A 24,616-nucleotide genomic window follows, 5' to 3' on the forward strand; every position below is an offset into this window, starting at 1 on the left:
ATTCCAAGTTTTGTCATAAAAGAGCTCCTAACATTTCTGCTTCTCCAGAATTTATAAAACATAACATATTTTACTTGTTCAATTTAACTTCAATGGTCTGTGGTTTCTGTTACTGCACCCATTCACTACCAGCACTATCAGGGTAAGCGATTATGTAACAATATTGGGGAACCCCATTAAAGGAAAATCAAGAACATCAGATTTCATGTGGAAGTTGAAGTTCCCAGAATTTATTATATAGAAAGATTATATTCACTTAAAATAATGTACTTTTCAGTTTGAGCAGGTTATTTTATGGAGTAATTTATTCAAAAAATTGTACACAGTTTTAAAGAATCTGCTTTACTGTTCATTTGTAAAAATTTTGGTTTTTCTTCTAGAGGTCTTGAAAATGCTAAAATGTATTTTTTAAAAATGTAATGTGATTTTGGCTCAATTTCTTCTTTACCATTTTATATTAAATGTAATATTTACATTGTATAGTGAGACTGGTCAGATATTGGAGATGCAGCTTGTTACACTGCATCATGGCACATCTCTCAGATTTTCACTTATGTTTATTCAGAATAGACTTTATCGAAGACTTTTCTGTTGTGGAGTTCAAGGGAAAAATTATACATGGACATATATCAAGTTTAACCACTTGTATTTCAAATTGTAACAAAGTCAAAACATTTGTTTCTTATACTGATTAGAAATGGAAGAAACTTAATTGGACTGGGAAAGATTCCTTCATCCCTCTTCTCCATTCCACTACCCTACAAGTATCCATATTACATTACATTTGACATGACATGAAGAAACCAGAAATTCCACAGTTTTAGTCTGGACTTAGGGTTTTAAACCTGTATAAAGGCATCTGGGACAAAATTTATCCAACAAAAAACAGCTGATAAAACTTTATTTCTTAGAGTCCTTAACTTTTTAAACAGAAGATGTTAAGTAGACCAGTCATAAATCTTCAATTTATTTAATAGGGTGATTCTATTATTATGGTCTTAAAATCTTTTCTCTTTATATTATCTGAGCATATTAAACAAAGGACATTTTTAAAGCTTGATTTCGTTTACCATTTGTGTTCTAAGTTATAAGTCCATATTAGTAATTATTGAAAGTTGTTGCTCTATAGGTTTTTCAGATATGCAAAATATTTATACATAAAGCCTATGTGATTAAAAGTTTTATAATGGCTTTCTAATCCATTAACCTTAATTGAAACAACTAGGATACTAATTAGCAATTAGGTGCATTGCTTTTTTTTGGTAGTATCTGTGGTGTTTTTATATAAATTGCAAAACACTGCTTATTGTATAGTGGTTAAATTTAAAAATGAACAAGATATCCTTGGTGATGAGTGCTGTGATGAATTCTATAAGCGGTTCAGGATGGAGGTCTCCTGGCAAAAACTAATCAAATGACAAATTCTGGCGGTTGATCTCATTGCTTTTATTAGATTTTTAACTCTAAATCTCATCTAACAAAATACTTTAGCTAAAATCTCAATGTTGCCTGACCAGGCGGTGGCGCAGTGGATAGAGTGTCGGACTGGGATGCAGAGGACCCAGGTTCGAGAACCTGAGGTCGCCAGCTTGACCTCAGGCTCATCTGGCTTGAGCAAAAAGCTCACCAGCTTGGACCCAAGGTCGCTGGCTCGAGCAAGGGGTTACTTGGTCTGCTGAAGGCCCACGGTCAAGGCACATATGAGAAAGCAATGAACAACTAAGGTGTCGCAATGAAAAACTGATAATTGATGCTTCTCATCTCTTTCCGTTCCTGTCTGTCTCTATCTATCCCTCTCTCTGACTCTCTGTCCCTGTAAAAAAAAATTAAAATAAAATCTCAATGTTAAGAACAGTCTTGTGTACTCCTAAGCCAAATTTTAATATCTGAGGACATTATTTTTCTGGACACGATATTATTAAAAACTGATTTTTTTTCATTAAGTATATACCTGCTGAAATAATTCATGTTCTGTAAACAGAAGAAGAATTTATTTATAAAATATAGTTCAGCCTCTTCAGATCTTTTATGTTCTTTCATTTACCATAATCTTGTAATTTATTAGGATCACATAATTGAGTTTGAAAGTAATCTTAAAGGTTATCTGATGTAAATTCTCACTCCATCCAACCCGGTTTCCACATTTCTTAACACCTTGCTTTCTCAGTTATCATCTTTACAATACTTTTTATTCTTTCTGATGGGTTGGTCTGTTTTGTGTTTTATTGGGACAGCCTTTTGTTGGTTGGTTGTTCATTTTTAATAAGATGCATAATTGTTAGTAGTTATTATGACTATAAGTTATTTGACAGACTGTCCCATCAGTGTTTGTTTAAACTACTTAATTGTATTTTTCTAGTAAGCAGTCATATATCAGTTTATAAAAAGTGGTAAAGTTAGAAGTGAATGTTACAATTATATGGTCCTTCTAAAAATAAACATTACCCTAAAACCTTTAAAATAAGTGTAGCAGATGTGACTCTAAAATAAATGTTGTGCCATTGTTTGTGTGTGTGTGTGTGTGTGTGTGTGTATTTTTCTGAAGTTGGAAATGGGGAGGCAGTCAGACTCCCGCATGCGCCCGACCAAGATCCACCTGGCATGCCCACCAGGGAACGATGCTGTGCCCATCTGGGGTGCTGCTCAGTTGCAACCAGAGCCATTCTAGCGCCTGAGGCAGAGGCCATAGAGCCTTCCTCAGCGCCCGGGCCAACTTTGCTCCAATGGACCCTTGGCTGCAGGAGGGGAAGAGAGACAGAGGAAGGAGAGGGGGAGCGGTGGAGAAGCAGATGGGCGCTTCTGTGTGCCCTGGCCGAGAATCGAACCTAGGACTCCTGCACGCCAGGCTGACGCTCAACCCCTAAGCCAACCGGCCAGGGCCTGTGCCATTGGTTTTTAAAAATAAATTCCTTTGGGGTTAGTTTAAATATATAAGTAAAAAGATTTTAAACAAGCAAAAGGTTGAGTTCTAAATGATTATTTAAAATATTTTTTTTTCTTTACAAGTTAGTTATCCTCGCACACACTCTGCAAAATATATAGCTACTTGTTTTTATTTTAGATAGTTGGATCTCTGAGTGTCTTCAGAGCAAGGATCCTCATTTGTTTATTACTCTACCTTGTTTATTATTCTTGATACCAATCTCTTAATTCTGGGTTTTTATTTTTTTGCTCGTGAGGGAGATATCTATTGCTTTCCTTAAAATGCATTAATTAAAAGAAAAATAAAACACCTTTCCTGACTTATAAATGGTAAAACTTAATTTTTGTTACTCTAAAAAAAGTACTGGCTCTTAATTCTCAAAATTTAAACTTGTCTAGGTAGTTCTTTTCCCCACAATTTTATGTAGGTAAAAACCTGAACTTTTAAGAGGCTGGCTCTTATTTAAACTCTGCTTCATTTCACATTATACCTATTAAAATAAGAATGATGTTGAGGCCCTGGCTAGTTGGCTCAGTGGTAGAGCATTGATTATCTTGGGTTCGATTTCCAGTCAGGGCACACAGGAGAAGGACCATCTGCTTCTCCACCCCTCCCTCTCCCCTTTCCGCACCCTCCCTACAGCCATGGCTCAATTGGTTCAAGTGCATTGGCCCCGTGCTGACGAAGGCTCCATGGAGCCTCTGTCTCAGGTGCTGAAAATAGCTCAGTTGTGAGCATGGCTCAAGATGGACAGATCACCAGCCCCAGATGGGGGTTGCCAGGTGTATCCTGGTCAGGGTGCATGTGGGAGTCTATCTCCCCTCCTCTCACTTGGAAAAGAAGAAAAATAAACAAACATAAATAAACAAAATTAATGATGTTGAAATATTAGCATCAATTGTGAAAGTATAACAACTCATATTTAGACAGCTCCATTGTAAGATCCAAATTAAAAGATCTTTAGTCTCTGGTAAACTTTTCTTTAGGTTAGAATTAGTAGTTTTCATTATTTTGTGTGTGCCTTTCATGAATCATCACTATGGGGCAATTACAAATTGTCCTTTAAGGGGATAGCATAAGACTTAAGTCTTGATTTAGATTAAATGAGATTACTGATGTATAAAACCATGGTATTACTTGAACTCCATCCAGGATCTGTTATTTTGTTCTTTCTCATAGTCATTCAAAATTAATGTTGCTAATTGAAAAACTTGAAATATATTAATTTTAAGTATTCTTTTTCATCCTTTCCTATCATAATTCATTTTTGGCTGAAAATCAGGTATTTTCAAAAATTGTATCAAAGTTGCCCATAAAGTGGGTTTTCATTTTCAAATATTGTTGATGTTCATTACCAAATCTTTTAATATTATTGACATTTGCCAGTCTAGTTTTATTTTTTTCCAAAAGGTAAAAAAATTTTAAAGTCCAAACTTCTTTTTTTCAATTTGGTATAGTTTATTATTGATAATTTATTATTTTACATTCAACTTTACATACATGTATCTGTGGGTCCAGTTGTATATATAAAATTTACAACTTAAATAAATTATCTAAATCATATTGTTTCTGCTTTGAATTGAGATAAATAAGTGTTCTGTTTCCTGTATAATCAAACATTGGCATCTCGATAAAATTATAGAATAAGTGATTTGTTAAAATTCTGTGGTGACTAATATTATTAACCCTCTTGAATCATCCCAATAAACTATTCCTGCTTTAATATTTCTTTTGTTGTTGTTTTTTTTTACCTAAAAGAGAAACTTTAGAGAATGGTGTTAAGGAGGAGTGGAAGAGCTTAACTTTCTCTTTACCTGTTTGTGAAGTGTTTCAACTAAAATATGCTATTACAACAGAACTTAGAGTATGTATGACTTTTTTATTTTAACCTTAAGGAGAAAACATTTGGTTTGTTTTTAGCCAAGAAATAAAAACTTGAGAAGCTTTCATTTTTATTTTATCACGGTTATGCAGTTTTATTTTACATCCACCATTTATATCTGCCACAGAATCAGCACTGTTTGTTGGCATCCCTTACATGTTGGGCTTTGTCTCGTAATGGTCTACTTATGTGTTCATTTACCCTGTACTTTGGGGCTCCGGATAGAGGTCTGAGGCTATGGTTGCATATTGAGTTTTATAGTTTTTTGGTTTTTGGTTGTTCTTTTTACAGAGAGAGAAGGATAGATAGGGACAGACAGGAACAGAGAGAGATGAGAAGCATCAATCATCAGTTTTTTGTTGTGACACCTTACTTGTTCATTGATTGCTTTCTCATATGTGCCTTGACCGTAGGGCTACAGCAGACCAAGTAACAACCCCTTGCTCGAGCCAGCGACCTTGGGTCCAAGCTGGTGAGCTTTGTTCAAACTAGATGAGCCCACATTCAAGCTGGTGACCTCGGGGTCTCGAACCTGGGTCCTCCACATCCCAGTCTGATGCTCTATCCACTGCGCCACCACCCAGTCAGGCATAATGATGTGTGTGTGTGTGCATGCACTCACATGTACACGTGTATTGAGTTCTATACAATTTTATCACCCATATGGGTCTGTAATCACCACAGTTAAGATATTGAACAGTTTTGCCTGACCAGGTGGTGGCGCAGTGGATAGAGCATCGGACTGGGATGTGGAGGACCCAGGTTTGAGACCCCGAGGTTGCCAGCTTGAGTGCAGGCTCATCTGGTTTGTGCAAAGCTCACCAGCTTGGGCCCAAGGTCACTGGCTCGAGCAAGGGGTTACTTGGTCTGCTGTAGCCCTACGGTCAAGGCACATATGAGAAAGCAATCAATGAACAACTAAGGTGTCACAACGAAAAACTGATGATTGATGCTTCTCATCTCTCTCCATTCCTCTCTGACCCTATCTATCCTTCTCTCTGACTCTCTTTGAAAAAAAAAAAAAAAAATTCTTAGTACCATTATGAGGCTTAAGAATTTTGTTAAGAATTTGGAATCTTTTATACAAAAGTTCTTGATAGACTGAAATTTTGGTTTACCTGGTGCTTTGTGGATTTAAATAGCATCAATGAGTGTGAGGCAGTTGTGCATAAGATCTGGATATGTAGCCCAATGTGATATACCATAGACATGAAACTTATGAGCTTTGTTTTCTACCTTAAAAACTTATGTATAAATACTTTTTATTTTAATGCCAGTTTTAATGTTTTTAAAATACAGTATCAGTTCTATGACTGACTTTTGCTTCTGTAGAGACAGAGTAAAATTGGTTTCAGGGAGATGTAGCATGCTAATTCATTCTGGCATAGGACAGTCTGGCTTGAAGGAACATCGATCTGTTTCTATATGTGCCCTGACCAGGGATCGAACCCGCAACGTTTGTGCTTTGGGACGATGATTTGACCAACTGAGCCATCCAGCCGGGCTAAAATGTTCATTTTTAATAAGCACCCTAGGTGTTTCTGCAGGTAATCCTCTGAACACCATATGGGAAACAGTTGTGTAGAGTTTCATATGCCATATTAAGAGTTTTGGACTATTCAAAGTGCAATGGGAAATGTCAAGGCGTTTAAGAATGGGAATGACATAATAATTGGTTTTCAAACACTGCTCTATGGAGAATGGGTAAGAGAGAAACAAAAGTTGAAGTTCTGGGCCTGAGATGAGAAAGGTAGTTAGGAGATATGTTTAAGAGGTGAAGTTGGTAGCACTTGGTAGTAGTATTTGGTCAGTGAAAAAGAATGAGGGATCAAATTGGTGACCAGGTTTTTAGTATGAACAATAGGGCGGATACTGCCGTATAGACTAAAAAGGAACACTGGGGAAGCAAACCTTGGAGTATAGGAAGGAAACAATTTTGGTGGTTGTAACAATTAAGGATCTGTTTAGATTACATACTAGTAAGTTGACTAACAGTGGTTTAAACAAAATGGGGTCATTTTTATAATGTGACAGAAGTCTGGAGGTAGACAATCTAGAACCGGTGTCATCAGTAAACTAAATACTATGCTTCTGCTCCAACCAAACTATGTTGGCATCAGACCTCATGCCTGTCACCTTATAGTCACAAGGTAGCTATTCCACCTTTAGCCTTGTATGGTCAAAGGGGAAAGAGAAAGGAAAGAATGATATCTAAATCAGGTAAAAGAAGTTTTACAGAGGCTCATCTGGCACAGACTAGCTGCAAGGGAACTATTTTTAGTTGAGCACATTGCTACCCCTAACATAGCTTCTGTTAGTATGGATGGGGTAGGAAATGAATAATGGGTAGGCACTTAGCAGTGTGAAAAAGCTAACTTTTTGGTATGTCTATGTTTGTGAGATAGCCAAGTAGTTGAGTGTCAGATATAGGCCTAAAATATAGGAGAATGGTCAGGACTGGAGAGTTCAATTTTGCGAATGGTCAGCATGGAAAAAAGTTCAAAGCTATGGAGGTGTGTGAGACGCTCAAGGAGACCATGCAGAATGAGTAGGAACTTTAAAGAACTCCCATTTTTAAAGTAGGATAGAGTTGTGGGGCTCCCACTAAGGAATACTATTGGCTTTAGGAGAAAAATCTAGCATACTACAGTTTCAGAAGTCAAGGAAAAAAGTATTTCAGGAAGTGAGTATTAAGTAAGATGAGAGGTGTACATTTTGCATGGTGTCCTTAATTTTCTTTCTTTTGGTGTTAAAATGTCCTTTAATTTAGTAAACAATAATAATACATAGTAGGGTTTTTATTGTTTGTGCTTGGAAAATAAAAAAATTGGTAGCCCACATTGGTAACTTTCCCCCTCTTTTAAGAAAATTTTATTGGCTTTGAGATTTAAAGGTCAGAACTATTGGAGGAGAACGGTTTTGGCTGCTGATAGAAAAGATCCCCAAAGAAGGAGAAGAAATAGATATTAGAGAGGAAACAGCCAATAAAGTGAGATCTCTGGAAAGATACGGAGCTCCCAACACAAGTAGAGGAATAGGTTTGGTGGAAGAGCATCCTGTCTGATAAAATAGGACCTGGACAGGCAGGCAGGTAGGTTTGTAAACCGGAGGCCAAGGAAGTTTCTGTTCATTGGCTTGCATTTTCCCGAAGAGTATGAAAGGAAGCTGCGAGATTTCAAGACACAGAGAAGATAGGAAATGTTCGATTTTGGAGAGAGGGAGAGCACTGAGGGAAACATGGCAACATTGTCAAAATATGTACTACTGAGGTTGGTAATCATGGATTTATGGTGACAGCAGTCTGCTCTGTTGTCCCTCAAGCCTTCCCCACCCAGTCCATGGCTGCATCCTGAATTTGGGTTTAGGAACTGAAGAAGACCAGGCAAAGGATTTTAGAGCATTTACCAGAAACTGAATTTAACAGTAGGCTTTGAAATCTACTTTAGACCCAACCGACATAAAAGGCATCCTATTAGGTTTTTTCCTTTTTGAATTTGGTTCTACTTAAAGAAATTTTCAACAAGTGAGTCTTGTGTATAATTTTTCCATGTCCATCTTTGCCTCACAGAAGAAAGTAGTGCTGATAAGAATTATAAAGGCTGAGAAAAAAAAGAATTATAAAGGCTAATGATAAGTGCTAAGCAGTCTCATGATACGGCCCTGAGAATAGTGCTGGAGTGACTTTTTGGGCATATATATATATATATATATATATATATATATATATATATATAATATTTCCCTCAAATGTTATGTTGCTTTATTTTTAAGGATCTTACAAATCTGTTCTTCAACAGCTTCTTATATTATATGCTGGAGGAACATGTTATAACCTGACCAGTAATCAAATTAAAATGTCTGTGAAAGCATTTTGTAGTTGCACTAGAGAAAGATACTGTTTTTGTGCCTGTTGTGTATGTGTTGTGCATAAAGCACACATGTTGGACTTTTCACAATATAATTGTGAAATAAACATTAAAGAATGTAAGGAATTAAGTATGACTCTCTGGAGACCAATGAAAATGAGAGATTTCTTTCTAAAATCAAAACAGGATGTGTTGTGTTTAGAATAATCATGTACATGTGCCTTGCTTTGTGGCTGTAGTATTTAGGCTACGCAGAAGAGAGAAAAATCCTTTAAGTTGAAACCATAATTCTGCCTCTGTCATTGCCAAAACTTTGTTTTGTTTCCTGGCAGAAAGAGAACCCTGTTTCTTTTCAGGGACCTCGTTTGGATTTATTTAAATTTTTACCAAACTCTGTAAGAATCTTTTGATTCCAGTGGCCTTGCCCTGCTCTTATTTTTTTGAAGTAATATGTACAGGCATTTGGTGACCAACTTCTTCTCTTCCTTATTCTTCTTTACTTTTAGTTTCTTTGACTCTTAGGGTTTTATATAATTATTGTTTTTTTTTAGTTAATTGTAAATAAACATTACACTTTACCATGACAGAAGTGTGGTACCTCGTCCTCTATCTGAACAATAATGTAATGTTAACTAATATTCGTGGAGTTTTACAAATATTTGTATAAGAGAGGAGAAAACCAGGAAGATAGTGAATAAGAAAGTTGGATACTCTTAGGTCTGCCACATGGAACATGCACTTTTACTCTATTTTTTTCTCCTATTGGCTGCTTACATCTTATTTAGGAGTGCTGTTTGTCAGACCACACAAAGATATAATTGTTAGCTACTTTTATACTCAGATATAGAAGAAGGGTTGCTTCTGAGCTCATTGGTTTCTTTTTAGACTTTTCATTGGCGTTTACCGGAATAATATGAGCCACTGAGATAAGAAGTTGTTTACTTGCTGCAGTGCTCTATTCACATTAACCCGAAACTCACATTTCATCTTAGAGATGTCCACACAAAGAATGAAGATATCTTCAACATTTTTCCATAGTGGCATCGATATGCCAAGTTGAGTAATTTGTTTCATTCCCTTATTTTTTCTTCAATTAAAAAAAATAAGAAAAAACACCTTTAGTTAGCATCTCAATAGAAAATTAGTATCTCTGACCTCCCTATAAATTATTATTTAGTTGCTATTTTCTGATTTCCCATCACAACCTATTTATTCTTGGTCTTGTATTGGTGATGCGGTCTCATCTCAGGTTTTTATAGGAGATCTCTTGGCGTAGTAGATACTGAATACTGGTTGAGAGCACGGACCCTGGCGTCAGGCAGACTGTGCTTGAGTCCTCACGCTGCCACTTAACAGCATTGTTACCATGCACAAGCTTTAAACACACTAGCCTCCAGTTTCCTGAGTAATAGTAACAGGGGTAATAATAATACTTAAAGCACATAGCTTAGTCCAGGAAGAGTATGTGTTTCATGTTAGCTATTTTTGTTTTAAATAAAATATAATCCTAATTTTTTTGTCAACATGAGTTTTCAGATTTCTTTGATATAATTGTGACTTAATTTAAGAAACGTGATTTTATTGAGAAATTTAAAAAATGGTATACTTAAGAGATTTATTAGCTAATCAAAAGCAGAATACAGTGTTTGTAGCTAACGTTTTTAAGGTTGTATTTTATAAATGAAATTTCTATACTTTCTCTTTTAGGGTAAAGTTTACTGTTTGACTTATCCCTATTAAAATTACCATATAAGAACTTCCTGCATTTCTGTAAAAGTTTTGAAATGTGGCCATGAAATTGCTGAACTGTTATTCCCATAAAGGATTTTCTCCAATCCTCTGATCATGTCAGTTTGGATTAGTTTTGTCTATTTATAGTATATTAATAAGTGCGTCTGAATAAATCACTAGAAAGCTTAGGAGCATGTGGCCTCATTCTGATGTTTGACTGTCTAATCATAAAACTACGTACTGCGTTTTACACGTACATATGCATATTAAATCAGCTCAGGAGTAAGGGAAAGAGGAAATACTTTGATCACATACACATTATTCACGTTTATATTTACACCTTTGTCAGCAAGCAATTAATTGACATTTGCTGACAACTGAAAATTTTTCTTTAGCTATACTATAAGAAGTTTGTATTTTTTTAGGCCCAATGAAAAACCTTTATAAAAGAAGGCTATTAAAGGCCAGGCTGTAGTGAAGCTTTTGAAACAAAACTGGATCTGGAGTGATGATGGTTTATTTAACAGATGACCAAGAGTATCTGTTCCACAGCAACAGATACTGCAGTGAGCTGGAAACAGGAGAGCAGCTTACGTCAACCTGGAAAAAAGTGCGGTTTTGATATTCCAAGCATGCCAGTGTTAAATGAACTTGTGAACTGTAACATTTTTGTCCTCCTGTTGTCAGACTGTACAAATAAGCTAAGATAAAGGTTGTCTGGTTCTGGCAGGTTCTGATAAAAATATCTGATAAGGGAAAATGTAGTACTGGAAAATCTGCAATATGAAAGGAAAACTGTTAAAACGTTTAGTTTATAAATGTTTAGTGGCCACTTGCCCCGGTGATGTTTCCCTTTGCTATGGGGAGGCATACATTAAACATAAGAACACTTACTTCATATAGGCTGCTGTCCTGCTGCGTCTGCTCTGTTTCTTTGTACTGACGAATGATTCCTCAAAACCCAGGTTCCATGCCCTGGCAGTTACTGTTAAGTCGTTGGTTTCTAGACCCTGGCCTTTCTTCTTAACAGGTATTTTATTTGTTTATTTATTTATGGACAGGTATTTTAAAATTAATGTAACTCAGGTATCCACTGGCAAATTAGTGGAATGAGCCTTGCTCAGTGGTTAGCCAACCTACACCCTTTGCAGAGTTGGTTTGGAGTTGAATGAGTCATCTTTTAGGGGTCCTCTGCCTTCAGGTTAGATTGAGATGGTAGTCATTCTGGAGGGTGTGCCGGTTGAGTTGGGAATATTTGTGAAACTGTTAACAGAGCCCCTAAATGAGATAACACTCCATCTGCTGTTTCAAAACTGTAAAAACCCATTTTTTTTCTTGGCATTCTACTCATAGCTCATTTCTTGATTTATGCAAACCTTCAAAATACAGGGGGCTATTTGATGGAGCAAAGAGGCTGTGCATGTGCTGCCTCCTAGTGTTTTTCTGTTTTGAAGTGAAGGGCCCTCATTTTGCAGTCAAGCTCCTCTCTTCTGATTTGGACTAAATTCAGCCCTGCAGCTAGCCTTCTGCTTTCATGGAAAGAATACTAAGACTCCATGTTACCTTTTAATAATTTTTTTAAAGCAAGCTAAAAGTCCCTCACCTGCCTCTTTCCCACCATAAGTCACAAAGCCTTTTAAAGTACACTACAGTTTTCTGACTTATTCTCATTTTGTATTTATCTCTCTGAACTGAAACATGATTATGAATAAAATATTGGATACTCAATAAACTGATCATATCCTAAAATCAGCCTTATTAGTGAGGAATTTACTCTTAGAACTTTGGAAATATTGAATAATTGACTAAGTTATACACACCTACTATATGTGATAAAAATCTCTTCAAACTAGCTTGGTCTAAATTCAGAATGTGAAAAAGAATGTAATTAAATATACAGTCACCAACAGGTGAAGGACTTCTTGCTAATACACTGTAAAGAATAAGAACTGTCGGTCGTTAATATTAATGCAGTACACATCAGAGTCCTGGATTTCTCTTCAGTAACGGGGGAGATAAAGACAGACATGTAACATGTGCTGGTGTCCTCGTAAAGCAAATGTAGGGAAAAGAGATGACTTTTTTTTCTTTTGTTTTTTTTAAGATGCAATATAAATATAACTTTTTTAAAGGACTATTAATTTTTCAGAGAGGAGAGAGAGAGAGAGAAAGAGGAATAAAGAGTGAGAGAGAGAAGGGGGAGGAGCAGGAAACATCAACTCCCATATGTGCCTTGGGAAGCCCAGGGTTTCGAACTGGCGACCTCAGTGTTCCAGGTCGATGCTTTATCCACTACGCCACCACAGGTCAGGCCAGGAGATGACTTCTGGTTTAAGAGACTGGAGTAGAATTCCCAGAGGAAGGTTTAAGAAGAACACTGTAGTGAGAAATGGGTGGGGGAAAGATTTTTTCAGGAAATAAATAGTATGTACTGTGGCTTGGGAGGAGCAGACATACATTTAGGGCTGTTGTGGGAAAGAAGGTATGTAATTGATGACTCCTTGCCACATCTCACAGAGAACTGTGAGCAACCGGCAACAAGCTAAATGGGTGACTAGTGCTTGATGAGATGGGCTTTCTGGGGCGGTCAAGCTAGCCCTTGAGGGGATGGGAAGATATGATAGGAATCTAGGTGTCCCCCAAACAGAAAGGAGTGTAGGCACTAAGACAAAAACAAGAGCAGTGGTAGACCAGTTTTCCTCCATTGAGGTTGAGAGAAAAAAAAGTTATCAGGCTAAGGAATTTGTATTGGGAATGATCATACTCCCTTCCTGAGAAACCTTTTAGTAATCAGCATAACGTTTTGTGAAGACAATTAGAAGTCTATGGAAAGGTTCTGGAGGGAGGAAGAAAGACTAGAAGCAGGACACCAGTTAGAGAATTGAATAAATTGGTAATGCTACTGGAAGAAGTAAAGTTAAGGGAGGTAGAATTAATAATGGCTATAATTTAATCCCCAAATGGCAGTCACAATTTGAATTTGGGAGAAAAATATTCATTTAGTGAACATATTTTTCTTAAATTGAGATGTAATTGACATATACCTGTGTAAGTTTAAGGTGCACAATGTGTTGATCTGAGTCAATATTTTTATCATTTTGAGTCAACACATTTTATGAGCACCTATTATGCGTGGCAGGCATGGGGGTTGTTATGGGAAATAGAAAGTCAAGGTCTCTGCCCAAATGGAGTTTACGTTTAATAGAAGAGACCAGAAACAAGTACATATAAATAATTAGATGATATTAAATGTTCTTAAGAGGAAAAGCAAAGTAGGAGATAAGGAGTAATGAAAAGGAGGACAGTGTTTTAAAGTTTGTGAGAGAACATTTGAGGAGAGACCTGAATGATGTGATGGAGGAGCCTACTCACTGTCTGGGGAAGGAATACCCAGCAGCAGCTCAGCAGGTGTAGCCTGAACGCCTAGTGACCAACAGGGAGACTGCCTGGCTGGGGCAGAGCTACCAGGGGCACAGTGGTGGGGAATGAGGCAACACAGTGTATTCAAGGAGTAGAGTATTTAGGGTCCTGAAAGCCATGGTAAAGAGTTAGAATTTTATTCTAGGTATGATGGAAAGTCATTGGCAGTGCAGTGATCTATGTTTTCAAAAGATACCTGTGGCAGTAGAGTTGAACAAGAGGAATACAGTCATGTACCACTTAACTGCTGGGGATACATTCTGAGAAATGTGTCAATAGGTGAGTTCATTGTTATGCAAACATCATCGAGTGAACTTACATAAACCCAGATGGTACAGCCTACCACTACACACCTAGGTTTTAGGATATATACCACTGTGGTATATGCAGTCTGTCAGTTGACCAAAACGTTATTACATGGTGCATGACTAGTTTGGAGGCTGCTGCAAGCCTCCAGGTGAGATACAGTGGGGGCTCTGAGTCTAGGGCAGCAGTGATGACAGTGGTGAGAAGTGGGGTTCCAAATATATTTTGGAGGCAGAGCATATTTGTTGATGAACTCGATGTGGGTTGTAACAGAATCAAGGAATACCTCCAGGGTCTTTAGGGTGGATTTGTCTATTAGAAAAAACTAGTTCTGCTTCTTGGTGTAAGCAGACCCTCTCAGCACATTTGTGTGAAAGCTCCCTTTTCTCCCATCGGATTTACTTGGGTTCTGGGCGGCCTAGTGGGGTGAGAGGAACATGGGCGGGGTACACCTATTTGGCTGGGCATCCTTGTGGAGCAATCAATCCGGGCAATTGAGTGCAGCAGCCCTGGATGGTGACTCAGTTTTTGACCCGAGCCAGTGGGTGAACTGTAGTGTCATTCCGAAATGAGGAAGATGGAAGAGAAGCTAAGAGGGGTGGGGTGGAGGAGAAGGTGGTGGAAGTCAAGTTCTGTTTTGGGCGTAAGTCTGAGATGTCTATTGAATATCTTAGAGCCAAAGTCAAGAAGGCAGATGGGTATGGACTTTAGGAGCCTGGGGGGAGCCATCAGGGCTGCAGAGGGGTTTGCTATGTATGAGTGTGAAATGACAGCATGACAAGCAAGGGAGCTGTAGGACTAAGACTTGGAGACAAAGATTTCAAGATGTAGATTGCTAAATGATTTTGCCCAAAGGAATGTGTAAAACCTTTGAAGGAAATTATGTTGAAATACATGGAGACTGCCTTTGGAGTATTATTATTAGGCAGTGGCAAGTGGGAAATGCCTCTGTAAAGCAACAAACCAGAGGAAGATTAGGACAGTCAGCAGCATGGAAGACAAGGAGTGAGAGGGTGTTGGAGAGGTCAGAAATAATCAGGCTTTAGGAAGGCTGCTGGACCTGTAGGAAATACTATTTAGAGATAATGGTGTGAAGTTAATTTGCAGGGGATTAAAAATACAAGCTACTTTCAGAAAATATGCACTGAAAGCAGTAACAATAGGGTTATGTATTGGTTTTCAAAATGGGATCAAGTTGTGTCTGTTAAGGCAGAGATAAGGGAAGCAGTGAAGGAGGGAAAAGTTGAAGGTACTGTAACAAAGGGGATAAACGAGGGAGCAAAGTTGGGGGATCTGGAGGATGTAAGTTTGAAGAAATAGGAAAGAAATCTCAGAAATGGGGAAAGATATTGTTTGCTTTGAGGTCTGGAGGGAAGAGAAAATTACAATAGTATTAGAAGCAGGTATTTAGCATTCAGTAGGGAGAGGTGAGAACAGTTTATCTTGGAGTTGTGGTCAGGGTCATCTGTTTTAGGGTCACCCTTGGTATTAAAGGTCTGAAAAAAGTGGGAAAGGGAACCGAGAAGAAAAAAAATTGTCAAGCAGTTGGAAATATGGAGAATGATTTGTAATAGCTCATCAGTATTTTTTGTCTTTGTTTTTGTGGGCCCAAGCACATAAAAGGAATTGAGAATTCCAAATTGATCCAATTTAAAAAGAAATTAAGGGCACCTGGACCAGTGTGGTTCGTAACTCAGAAAAGTGCATATCAAAATCATCTGGAGACTTTTTTCAAGATTGTTTTCCCTGAAATGTAGAAATGGGAGGAGAGATGCTTATGTATACTTCTAGAACATTCTGGTTCATTCCATTAAGCTTGCCCCCCACACCCATTGAGAAAGCTGTTCTGGACTTAGGGTTAGCAGGAGACTGGCAGCAGAGTCCAGGTTGGGTAGAAGTAATACAAGGTAGCCAGAGGGAAGCTAATGGATTGAAGGAATTAAACGGTTTGTTTGTTTTTGGATATCTACAATAATAGTAGTAAAATTTGGGGCATGTGGCTCAGATAGTTAGGTTCCCATACTGCAGAATTTTACAGAGCCTTTCATATGCTCATAAATCCCCAAGAAGCGGGATTTAATATTTTAAGAAAATATCTGGCCACAGGACCCTTTTTTTCATGAAGTACTTGTGAACACATTTTGAAAACCTGAAGCAGGGAAGTCTAGCAATGGTTAGTTCCAGGTTGATTTAAAAGTTCATAGATTGAAGAAAGGGAAGCCATAGTGGAAAAGGGGGATGTCCAGATTAAAATCTTTTTTTTTTTTAATACTTTATTGATTTTACAGACAGGAGAGGAATGGGAAGTAACAACTCATAGTTGCTTCATATTAGTTGTTCATTGCTTGCTTGCTGATGTGCCTTGACCAGGGAAGACCTGAGTTTCAAACCAGCAACCTTGGCATTCCAGGCCAAAGGTTTCTCCACTGCGCCACCACAGGCCAGGCCAGATTAAAATCTTGACAGCAGCTTCCAGGGCTGTGGCTTTGTTCAGGGATAGCTGGGTTACTTTCCATCCCTCCAGGTAGACTTCTTTTACCACCATTACATCCAATCAGTTGGTCAAGTTGCAAAGTTTAGGATGAAAGTGGGAATTTATGAAGTATTTACAGTGTATGTTCAGTTAATTTGGGTTCTCAAAACAGGGCTGGATAGTCTTCATAAAAGCAGACAAAAACCCAGTGGCCTTTAGGATAAAGTAGGTTTTTCCTTACCATAAGGATAAGAAAGTGGATAAATGTCAAATGATACATGTTGAAGTCCTGGAGCACTTACTAGCAGTGACTTAGTATTTGGGGCGTTTATCTGCCTTTTGAACAGAGACAATGTCATGGGCTTTGCGAATGCACCAATTTACACTGCTCATTGAACTGAAGACAGTCTTTCCAGTGAAACATAGTCCTGTTCTCAGTGATGGGTGATTGGTGAGGACAGTGGCTGCTGGCGGGGATTAGACATTTATAGAGCATGATTTCGTTCTTAATAATGATGTGATGTGAATTTTGTGAGTATGTAAGTCAACTCACAGTAAGTACTGAGACATACTAAATGATTCAAGTTTTAAACAATTTTCAGTTGCCTCAACTCTGCGTGTTTCATCAGTCACAACTTTCCGTTCTTTTGTGCCAATTGAAACATTGCATTCCTTCCCTCGTGTATCTTATCTTTTTTGTTAAATTTCCCCTCATAGTCCTCTATTGAAAAAGAAAAATAACACATATCTGCCTTCTTTTTGGTTGTAGAAGTGTACTTGTGATAGCTTTTTGTCTGTGATCCAGCTGAAGAGTTCAAAGCACGTGGAAATCACTTCCAGTGGCAGTTTACATTCTATGTATTAATTTTCCCCTGTGGAAGCCTGAACTTTCTTTTCTTCACAGGTAAAGTCAGTGATAAACCTTTTGTTTGCTGCGTATACTGGAGATGTGTCTGCCCTTCGGAGGTATGTTAATAGGGTGGATTGGCATATGGTTTACAGATGTTTATGAAGTTGCTTCTGGGCAAATGGCCATTTTAAGGCTAAAATCTTATTTGCATTTCCCTCTAATAAAAATGACCCAAACAAATTTATATTAAATTGCCACTTTTGGTGCATTAGGCTTACTGAGCAGTCTTGTCCCTCTCTACCTCCTATCAAAGCCCAGGCCTAAGCGGTAGCTGTTCAACCCCCATCTACCTGCCACTCCCCATCTCTGGAGGTGAGAGCAGGTGGGCAGATAGGGACATTTGGTGACCTACACCATATAGGTCTCTTGTATAGAGTTGCAGCTGTACTTTAATATGAGAAAATGTTTAATTAATTGCCACCTTTGTTTTGAAGTTTGATCAGTAGTTGTATTAACAATACTGTATTATAAACTTCAAAGTTGCTAAGACACTAGGTCTTACTGTTCTCACCACAAAAACAAATGTTTTTATGTGGCTGTGATAAAGGTGTTAACTAATACTCTTGGTCATTATCTTGTAATTATCATATAAATGTATCAGATCAACACACTGTACACCTTAAACTTACATTAAATTATATGTCAACTATGTCTCAAAAATGTGATTTTCAAAGACATTTTAAAAAATAAAGTCTGATGAGTCCTTGTAATCTGTAGTGTAAAATGTAAAAGAATGGGAGTCTTAGTGAAAACACTTAACTTTAGGTATTCATTTTTTGCCCTTCTGAAGCACAGACTTTGGTAGAGTTGTGCCACTTTTCTTGAGTTTTGAACAGTAATATGATGAAGCTTAATTCTGGGAGAGATGGTGAACATTTCCTCTTACACCAAAAGAGCAAAGCTGAGGAGAGGTGAAGTGGCACTTGTCTGACACTTTATGTGCTGGTTGAACAGGGTCTCAGCGTTCCAAAATGAGCCTGGCGAGGGACGGCCGGTCTCACAGGACCCCACATTGAACGGATGGTTTAAATGTGATGAGTGTGGATGAAATTTTATGTACATACAAAATGAATAGCTATGCTTCTAAATTTTCAGATTTGCTTTGTCAGCCATGGACATGGAACAGCGCGACTATGATTCCAGAACAGCACTCCATGTAGCTGCTGCTGAGGGTAATTATATGAGCCACTCAGAATCTATTTCTCTATTCAGTCTTAATTTCTTCTCAGTACTAAAATCTGCTTGTTTTGTTTTGGATATAGGCCATGTTGAAGTTGTTAAATTTTTGCTGGAAGCCTGCAAAGTAAATCCTTTCCCCAAGGACAGGTGAGCACTAATGTTGCCTTCTAACATACCATTGGCTAGTCAGGATTTTATTGTACTGGGGTATAATAGGTAATCGTGATGGTATATTTAAATCCACTATGTGCCTAACCTGTGTTGGCACAGTGGAAAAAAGAATCGACCTGTAATGTTGAGATCCTGGTTTGAGGCCCCAGGCTTGCCTAGTCAAGGCACATATAGGAGTTCATGCTTCCTGCTCCTCCCCCTCTTCTCTCTCTCTCTCAAATGAATACAATCTTTAAACACCCTATGTATATATTGATGACTTTTTTAAAATTGATTTTTGGAGCGGGGGTGGGGGTGGGGGAGAAGCAGGAAGCATCTACTCATAGTAGTTGCTTCCTGTATGTGCCTTGACCAGGCAAGCCCAGGGATTTGAAACGGCGACCTCCGAGTTTCATCCAGGTCAACTCTTTACCCACTGTACCACCACAGGTCAGGCCATTAGTGACATTCTTCAGCTTGGCATGGTGCCTTATCTAAGGAGGGTCTCTAATCTAGGATTTTTCAAGCTAGTTTGACTATCAGTACACTGTATGAAAAAATTCTTTGCATTTTGGAGAGAAAATAGGAATTTTGTCCTCATGGGGTTTTTAACTACACAGGATAGACAAGGCAGACATTAATAGGCACATATTTAAAATGTTTATGAACATTATTATAGAACCCTAAAGAGAATATATTGGAGTTTGTTGAAGTTTCTGGATTTGGTTGGTGTCACTTTTAGAAGGCTTTGGGGAAGTTGGATTTTAATCAGTGCTTTGGGGAAGAGACGAGATTTGAAGGCATAGAAAAGGGCACTTTATCTTTTGTTGGAGAAATAGGCCTGGAATATATTTCACTCTTCTCTCCCTTTTGGTCCAGATGGCAAACTGCCATTCATCCTGCAGTAAATGCTGTTCACAAAGTGGACAGTCAAGGGAAGGGTAAGAGTGTAGTTTTTATATATATACTTGAACTCTATACTCACAGATTTGCACATTGTGTAATTGTATGATTTGCTTTATACATATAGGTGTTCCTATGTTGGGTGCACAAATGTTTACAAGGGTTATCCTCTTGCTGGATTGATCCCTTTATCATTATGTAATGTCTTTTTGTCTCTTATTATAGCCTTTATTTTAAAGTATTTTCTTTGACACAAGTATTACTATCAAGCTTTGTTTCCCTATGCACGAAATATTTTTTTTCATCCCTTGACTCTTGTTATGAGGTGGGTCTCCTGTAGACAGCATATATATGGGTCTTATTTTCTTATCCATTCAGCTACCCTGTCTTTTGATTGGAACATGTAATCCTTGAGTTAGTGAATAATGAGAATGAAAGTTTAGAATGAAAGAAATACTTGGGAGAGATCTGATATTAATGAGTTTGGATTGAATAATTAAGGACTGTATTAAGTTTGGAGCACATTGATTATTCTCTATTAGATCTTTCTGTTTAGTAAGGTTTTACTATTTTTTTAAATTAGAGGTTTGGCGTTTATTAGTTCAGCTTGCAAGAAATGCAGAAAAGTTATGATGTCAGTGTCTGAAAACTGTTAGCAGTTTTGTAAGTATGGTAACACTTTGCTTATCTAAGATCATAACCTTTATTGGCAGTATTCTAAAACCTCATGTTAGGGTGACAACCCTCCCTTTTATCTCCAGATATAATTGCCATACCAGCTCTTTCTAGAGCAAGAAACTAAAGAGTGTTTTCCTCCTCACCTGTGTTCATAATCCCAACTAAAATATTATTTAACACATGTGGAAATACTTACTGTGCTTTGGATATTTACGGATTGAAATGTTTTGGTTTTTTTACCCTAATTAGTCACTAGAAATGTGGAAGTAGAAGTACCCATCTGACAGTAGAAGTTAGCTAAGTAAATAACTTGGAAACTATGTATTCAACTATTCAAGAATGTAAGGTCAAGACAATTCATTTCTCTATTTCCTAGAGTCAGTGTCACCTTAAATTGTAAAATAGGCTTGAGTGAATTTAGTATATTCTGTAAGGTTGATATTCTGCATCATTTCAAGGAAAGAGAGTTGTAAAAAAGGTAACTTGCAGTTAACATTCAATTTTTTCCCCCCAGAAAGATGGATAATTATATTCTGTAGAGGACTGAAAAATACCCCCTCCCCCATTTAAGACCACTGACTCCCTAATGAAGGCCAATGTGGAAGTAAAAAGTAACTTAATTTGGCTGTTTTTGAGAAAACATATGCATGTAAAATATGACTTACCTGATTTTAAAAATTAAAAATAGGTTACCAAACTTTATTCGAAAACATTTAAAAAATGAAACTATATACAAAACCTTTTGGATCCATGTTGTGGCCTCCTTAAGGAAGTAAAGGGTTAAGGACAGAGGTAGAAAGATTAGAAGGAAAACCAGAAGGTGGTGAGTGGCATGTGACAGAGAAAGTCTGGTAGCAAAGAGAAGCGACATAAATAGAGCAGATGGGAAGAGAGGTATTTCATAGTTTGTGAAGTATGAGGGAACTAATTATCATACTCGTCATTTCATTTACTTGGGTTCTGTCTCAGTCTTGTCTCCTTTCTCAAGAGGCTAATTAGCCGGTTAACCACTGCCGGCAACTCTATTTCTTCTTATCTTCATTTACATCACTCTACAGAGCACAGCCCCAGAAAGACAGGATGGAAGGGCAGTTGTCCTTCCGGTTGTACAGCTGAGCCTCTGGATCGCCACCTTTACCAGAGGTGATGAAAATGTCAGTTCCTCTGGGGTTGATCTTGCTCCTGCAATGTATGTTTGAGCCCTAAGGAGGCCATGGTTATTTCCAGACCCCTGAGATTTACTGGGATTTTGAACTGATAGGAACACAAATTTCCTAACAAAGGTGAGGGTGATGGATGCTCTATACCTGGATTTTCTTTGAATGTTTTATATAAAGAGAGATCCTTTGAGCTTTTCATGAAATTAAAAGTCAGGAATCCAGTGGTGTCTACTGTATCTGTCAGCGCTAGAACTTGCCCTCCATAAGCACTTAGATATGTGAACAAGATCCTCTTAGTTTCCTCTTCCTCCCCATATCCCAAAGTTGTCTCTGAGAGCACATTTTGAATGATAAATCCCTTTCTGTATTCCTTCAATTAATTTTACTTATAACATTGCTAAAATGGCTAAATTTGAATGGCCCTTTTACCTGCCTTTGAAATCTAAGAATGCTGGATTTCATCTTTGTACAAAAATTACCTAACGACCAGTCATCCTGTGTTCTCGTGTAGGTGGAACAACACTCCAATGGACGAGGCGCTGCACTTTGGACACCACGACGTATTTAAAATCCTCCAGGAATACCAAGTCCAGTACACCCCTCAAGGAGATTCCGACGATGGAAAGGAAAATCAAACCGTCCATAAGAATCTTGATGGACTCTTGTAATGATCTTAAGCCCAAGATTTAAGTCACTTACCTATTTAATTGTGGAAAATGATTATGAAGGACGTGTGTATTTCTATCTGGTAGTGATGTATATTTTACAACATTTGTCATTTCAGTGTTACTGGAGTTTTCTTCATTGTACGCACAGGACAAATCTGATCTCTTTGGGAAAAAAATAGAAACAAAACAATCTCCCTCCATAATGTGAGCAATATTTACCTCGTGCATTGTATAATTTGATGTAAAAGAAATAGTTACCAATGCTAGCTTAACAGGGAGGTCTTCCTGATTTATTTTTGTGTTTTGTGACTTTTCAGTTTATAGTGATGATATGCATCTATAAATTAAGCTCTGTTGTACAGCCTGTCCAAATGGGTCAAGGCTGCCTTTAGAAGCAAAATAGTGTGTTTTCACAACTGCAAACATAGTTTGAGTGAACAATTACATGCACTACAGTTGTGTTTAAAATGTCTCCATCACCCTAGTTTCATGATGTGACTTTAAAAATTACAATAGTTAACTACTGTTAGTAGGATAGACCAATTCTGATTAGACTTTATCTTTATCAGGGAATCTGTTTAAGATATATTTGGTGACCAAAACATATCGTGTGAATGTAGTTATAATACTTTTGAAAAGGTTTCCTTTTTCTATGTCCCCTTTGTCCAGCCTCTCTTCCCAGACATTGAACTATTTGCCTCTTCCCTTTAGCTGGGAAAGTGGGTGCTGGCACACTATGCAGTTTTCATGTTTCCCACAATAAGTCAGAAATTTCCTCATGTATTTGGCATCCAAGTGATAACTATGCCATCTGTGTATAGGAGATGAACCAGAGAAAAATTACTAAATACAAATTAGTCAAATTTATCAGCCTCTAGAAGGGATGTGCTACTGCAGCTCTTTAAGATATTTTCAGCTTCCAGGATACATTCAGAAGTGCTCTACGTTACCAAAGTTGTGATGACAGTATTGGAACTGCTACAGATAACATTCAGTTATAAACCTGTCATTAAAAGTCGGCATCAAGATAGTTGTTCTATTTGGGGGACCATTAGACCACTCCAGTTTTCTCCTGATTATCTACAGTGAATAACTTTTTGATGGATTCTATCACTTAATAGTAAGAAAAGACCACTTCACTTTAAATTAGGACCCAGCATTTGTTTGGGGGAGGAGTTGCGCATACTTTATCTATCATACCTCAGAAGTAAAGGGGTGTGTTAATGAGAATTTGATATTAAGCAAACACAAACACATACACACACATACACTAATGGACTTCTCTGAAGCTGTGTTTAGTGAAATGAGCAGAAATCTGAACCACAATAATGCCAGTTGTTACGTTAACACAGCAAATTCTTTTTCCTCCCTTTTCTATTGGCACACATTACTGCTTCCAAGTTTTATGGCACCTAATGGCCCCTTACCCACTCTAGCAGCCTCCAAGTGTTTTGATTTTTGCTTCCAGTCTAAGTCAGTAGCTCCGGCCATTGCCCTCCTATTCCCTAGAGAGCACCTCCTGCAGTGGAACCACGGCCAGTGTTCCTTAACTGAGCTGCACCGGGCATTCTTATTCCGTGGGAATGGGGGTGGGGGGCATCCAGCCCAGCTGCTGTGTTCCTGTCCCGTAAATCTATCAAGTTAAGGAGATAGGTAGCACTTGCAAAATACGCAGAGGAACAGCATTCTCCCCGAAGATATGGGGTAGATCCTCTTGAATTGAAATCAATGGAAATAACCGCCCAACACCAGCTTGCTTTGTGTGATTAAAGGGAAACATTAAGATGGTTCAGTTGCGTGGCTTAAAGATTACCAATGATTTTGAAGCTTTTCTTTAAGAAAAAGAGGTTCTAACTATTATTTCAGAACAAAGGTAGTTTGCATCTTTTCTTAGACTAAGACTATTTTGTAAAATCTTTGTGGTTGAGTTCAATGTGCCCTTATTTACCCATAAAGTTATTTATGACTGTATGCTGGTTCCTGCTCTGGCCGTTTGCTATTGGCTGACAATAATGAGTACATTTGGTTTAAAAGCTTTTGTGCTGTTAACTGCTGCCATCAGTATACTCCAAAGATCTTTTTGGTTTGGCTTTAGGATCACGTGTGCTTTTTTTCTGTATCATGAGAGCTCTATATGGTTTATTTCAAGTTTTGTAGATTGTTGTTTTTGCTGTTCTGATGATCTCATCTTTGGCTGTACTGTGCTATACCCCATGCTTCCCCCACTACCCTTGACCTGCAGAGCGGATGAACTGTCGACCATTTGATGCTGTTGCCTGTCTGGCAGGACTGAGTGATCGGACGTTGGCTTTAGTCATTCTGGGGATTGTACAGCTATGAATGTATTTGCTGCCAGAACCTCCCAAA

The 24,616-nt window shown here is 37.9% G+C and overlaps 1 protein-coding gene across 1 annotated transcript in view; it reads left to right on the forward strand.

Moving 5' to 3' along the window:
* GLS (glutaminase) overlaps nucleotides 1-24,616 on the forward strand; it is an 83,486-nt gene extending 58,870 nt beyond the window's left edge. Inside the window, exons 15-18 of the mRNA XM_066346225.1 lie at nucleotides 17,506-17,567; nucleotides 18,607-18,683; nucleotides 18,774-18,837; nucleotides 22,093-24,616. Of these exons, the coding sequence (XP_066202322.1) occupies nucleotides 17,506-17,567; nucleotides 18,607-18,683; nucleotides 18,774-18,837; nucleotides 22,093-22,249 (360 nt within the window). The 3' untranslated portion in view covers nucleotides 22,250-24,616. The remainder of the gene's footprint in view (nucleotides 1-17,505; nucleotides 17,568-18,606; nucleotides 18,684-18,773; nucleotides 18,838-22,092) is intronic.

This window comes from Saccopteryx leptura, chromosome 7 (assembly GCF_036850995.1).
Source record: "Saccopteryx leptura isolate mSacLep1 chromosome 7, mSacLep1_pri_phased_curated, whole genome shotgun sequence".
NCBI lineage: Eukaryota > Metazoa > Chordata > Mammalia > Chiroptera > Emballonuridae > Saccopteryx > Saccopteryx leptura.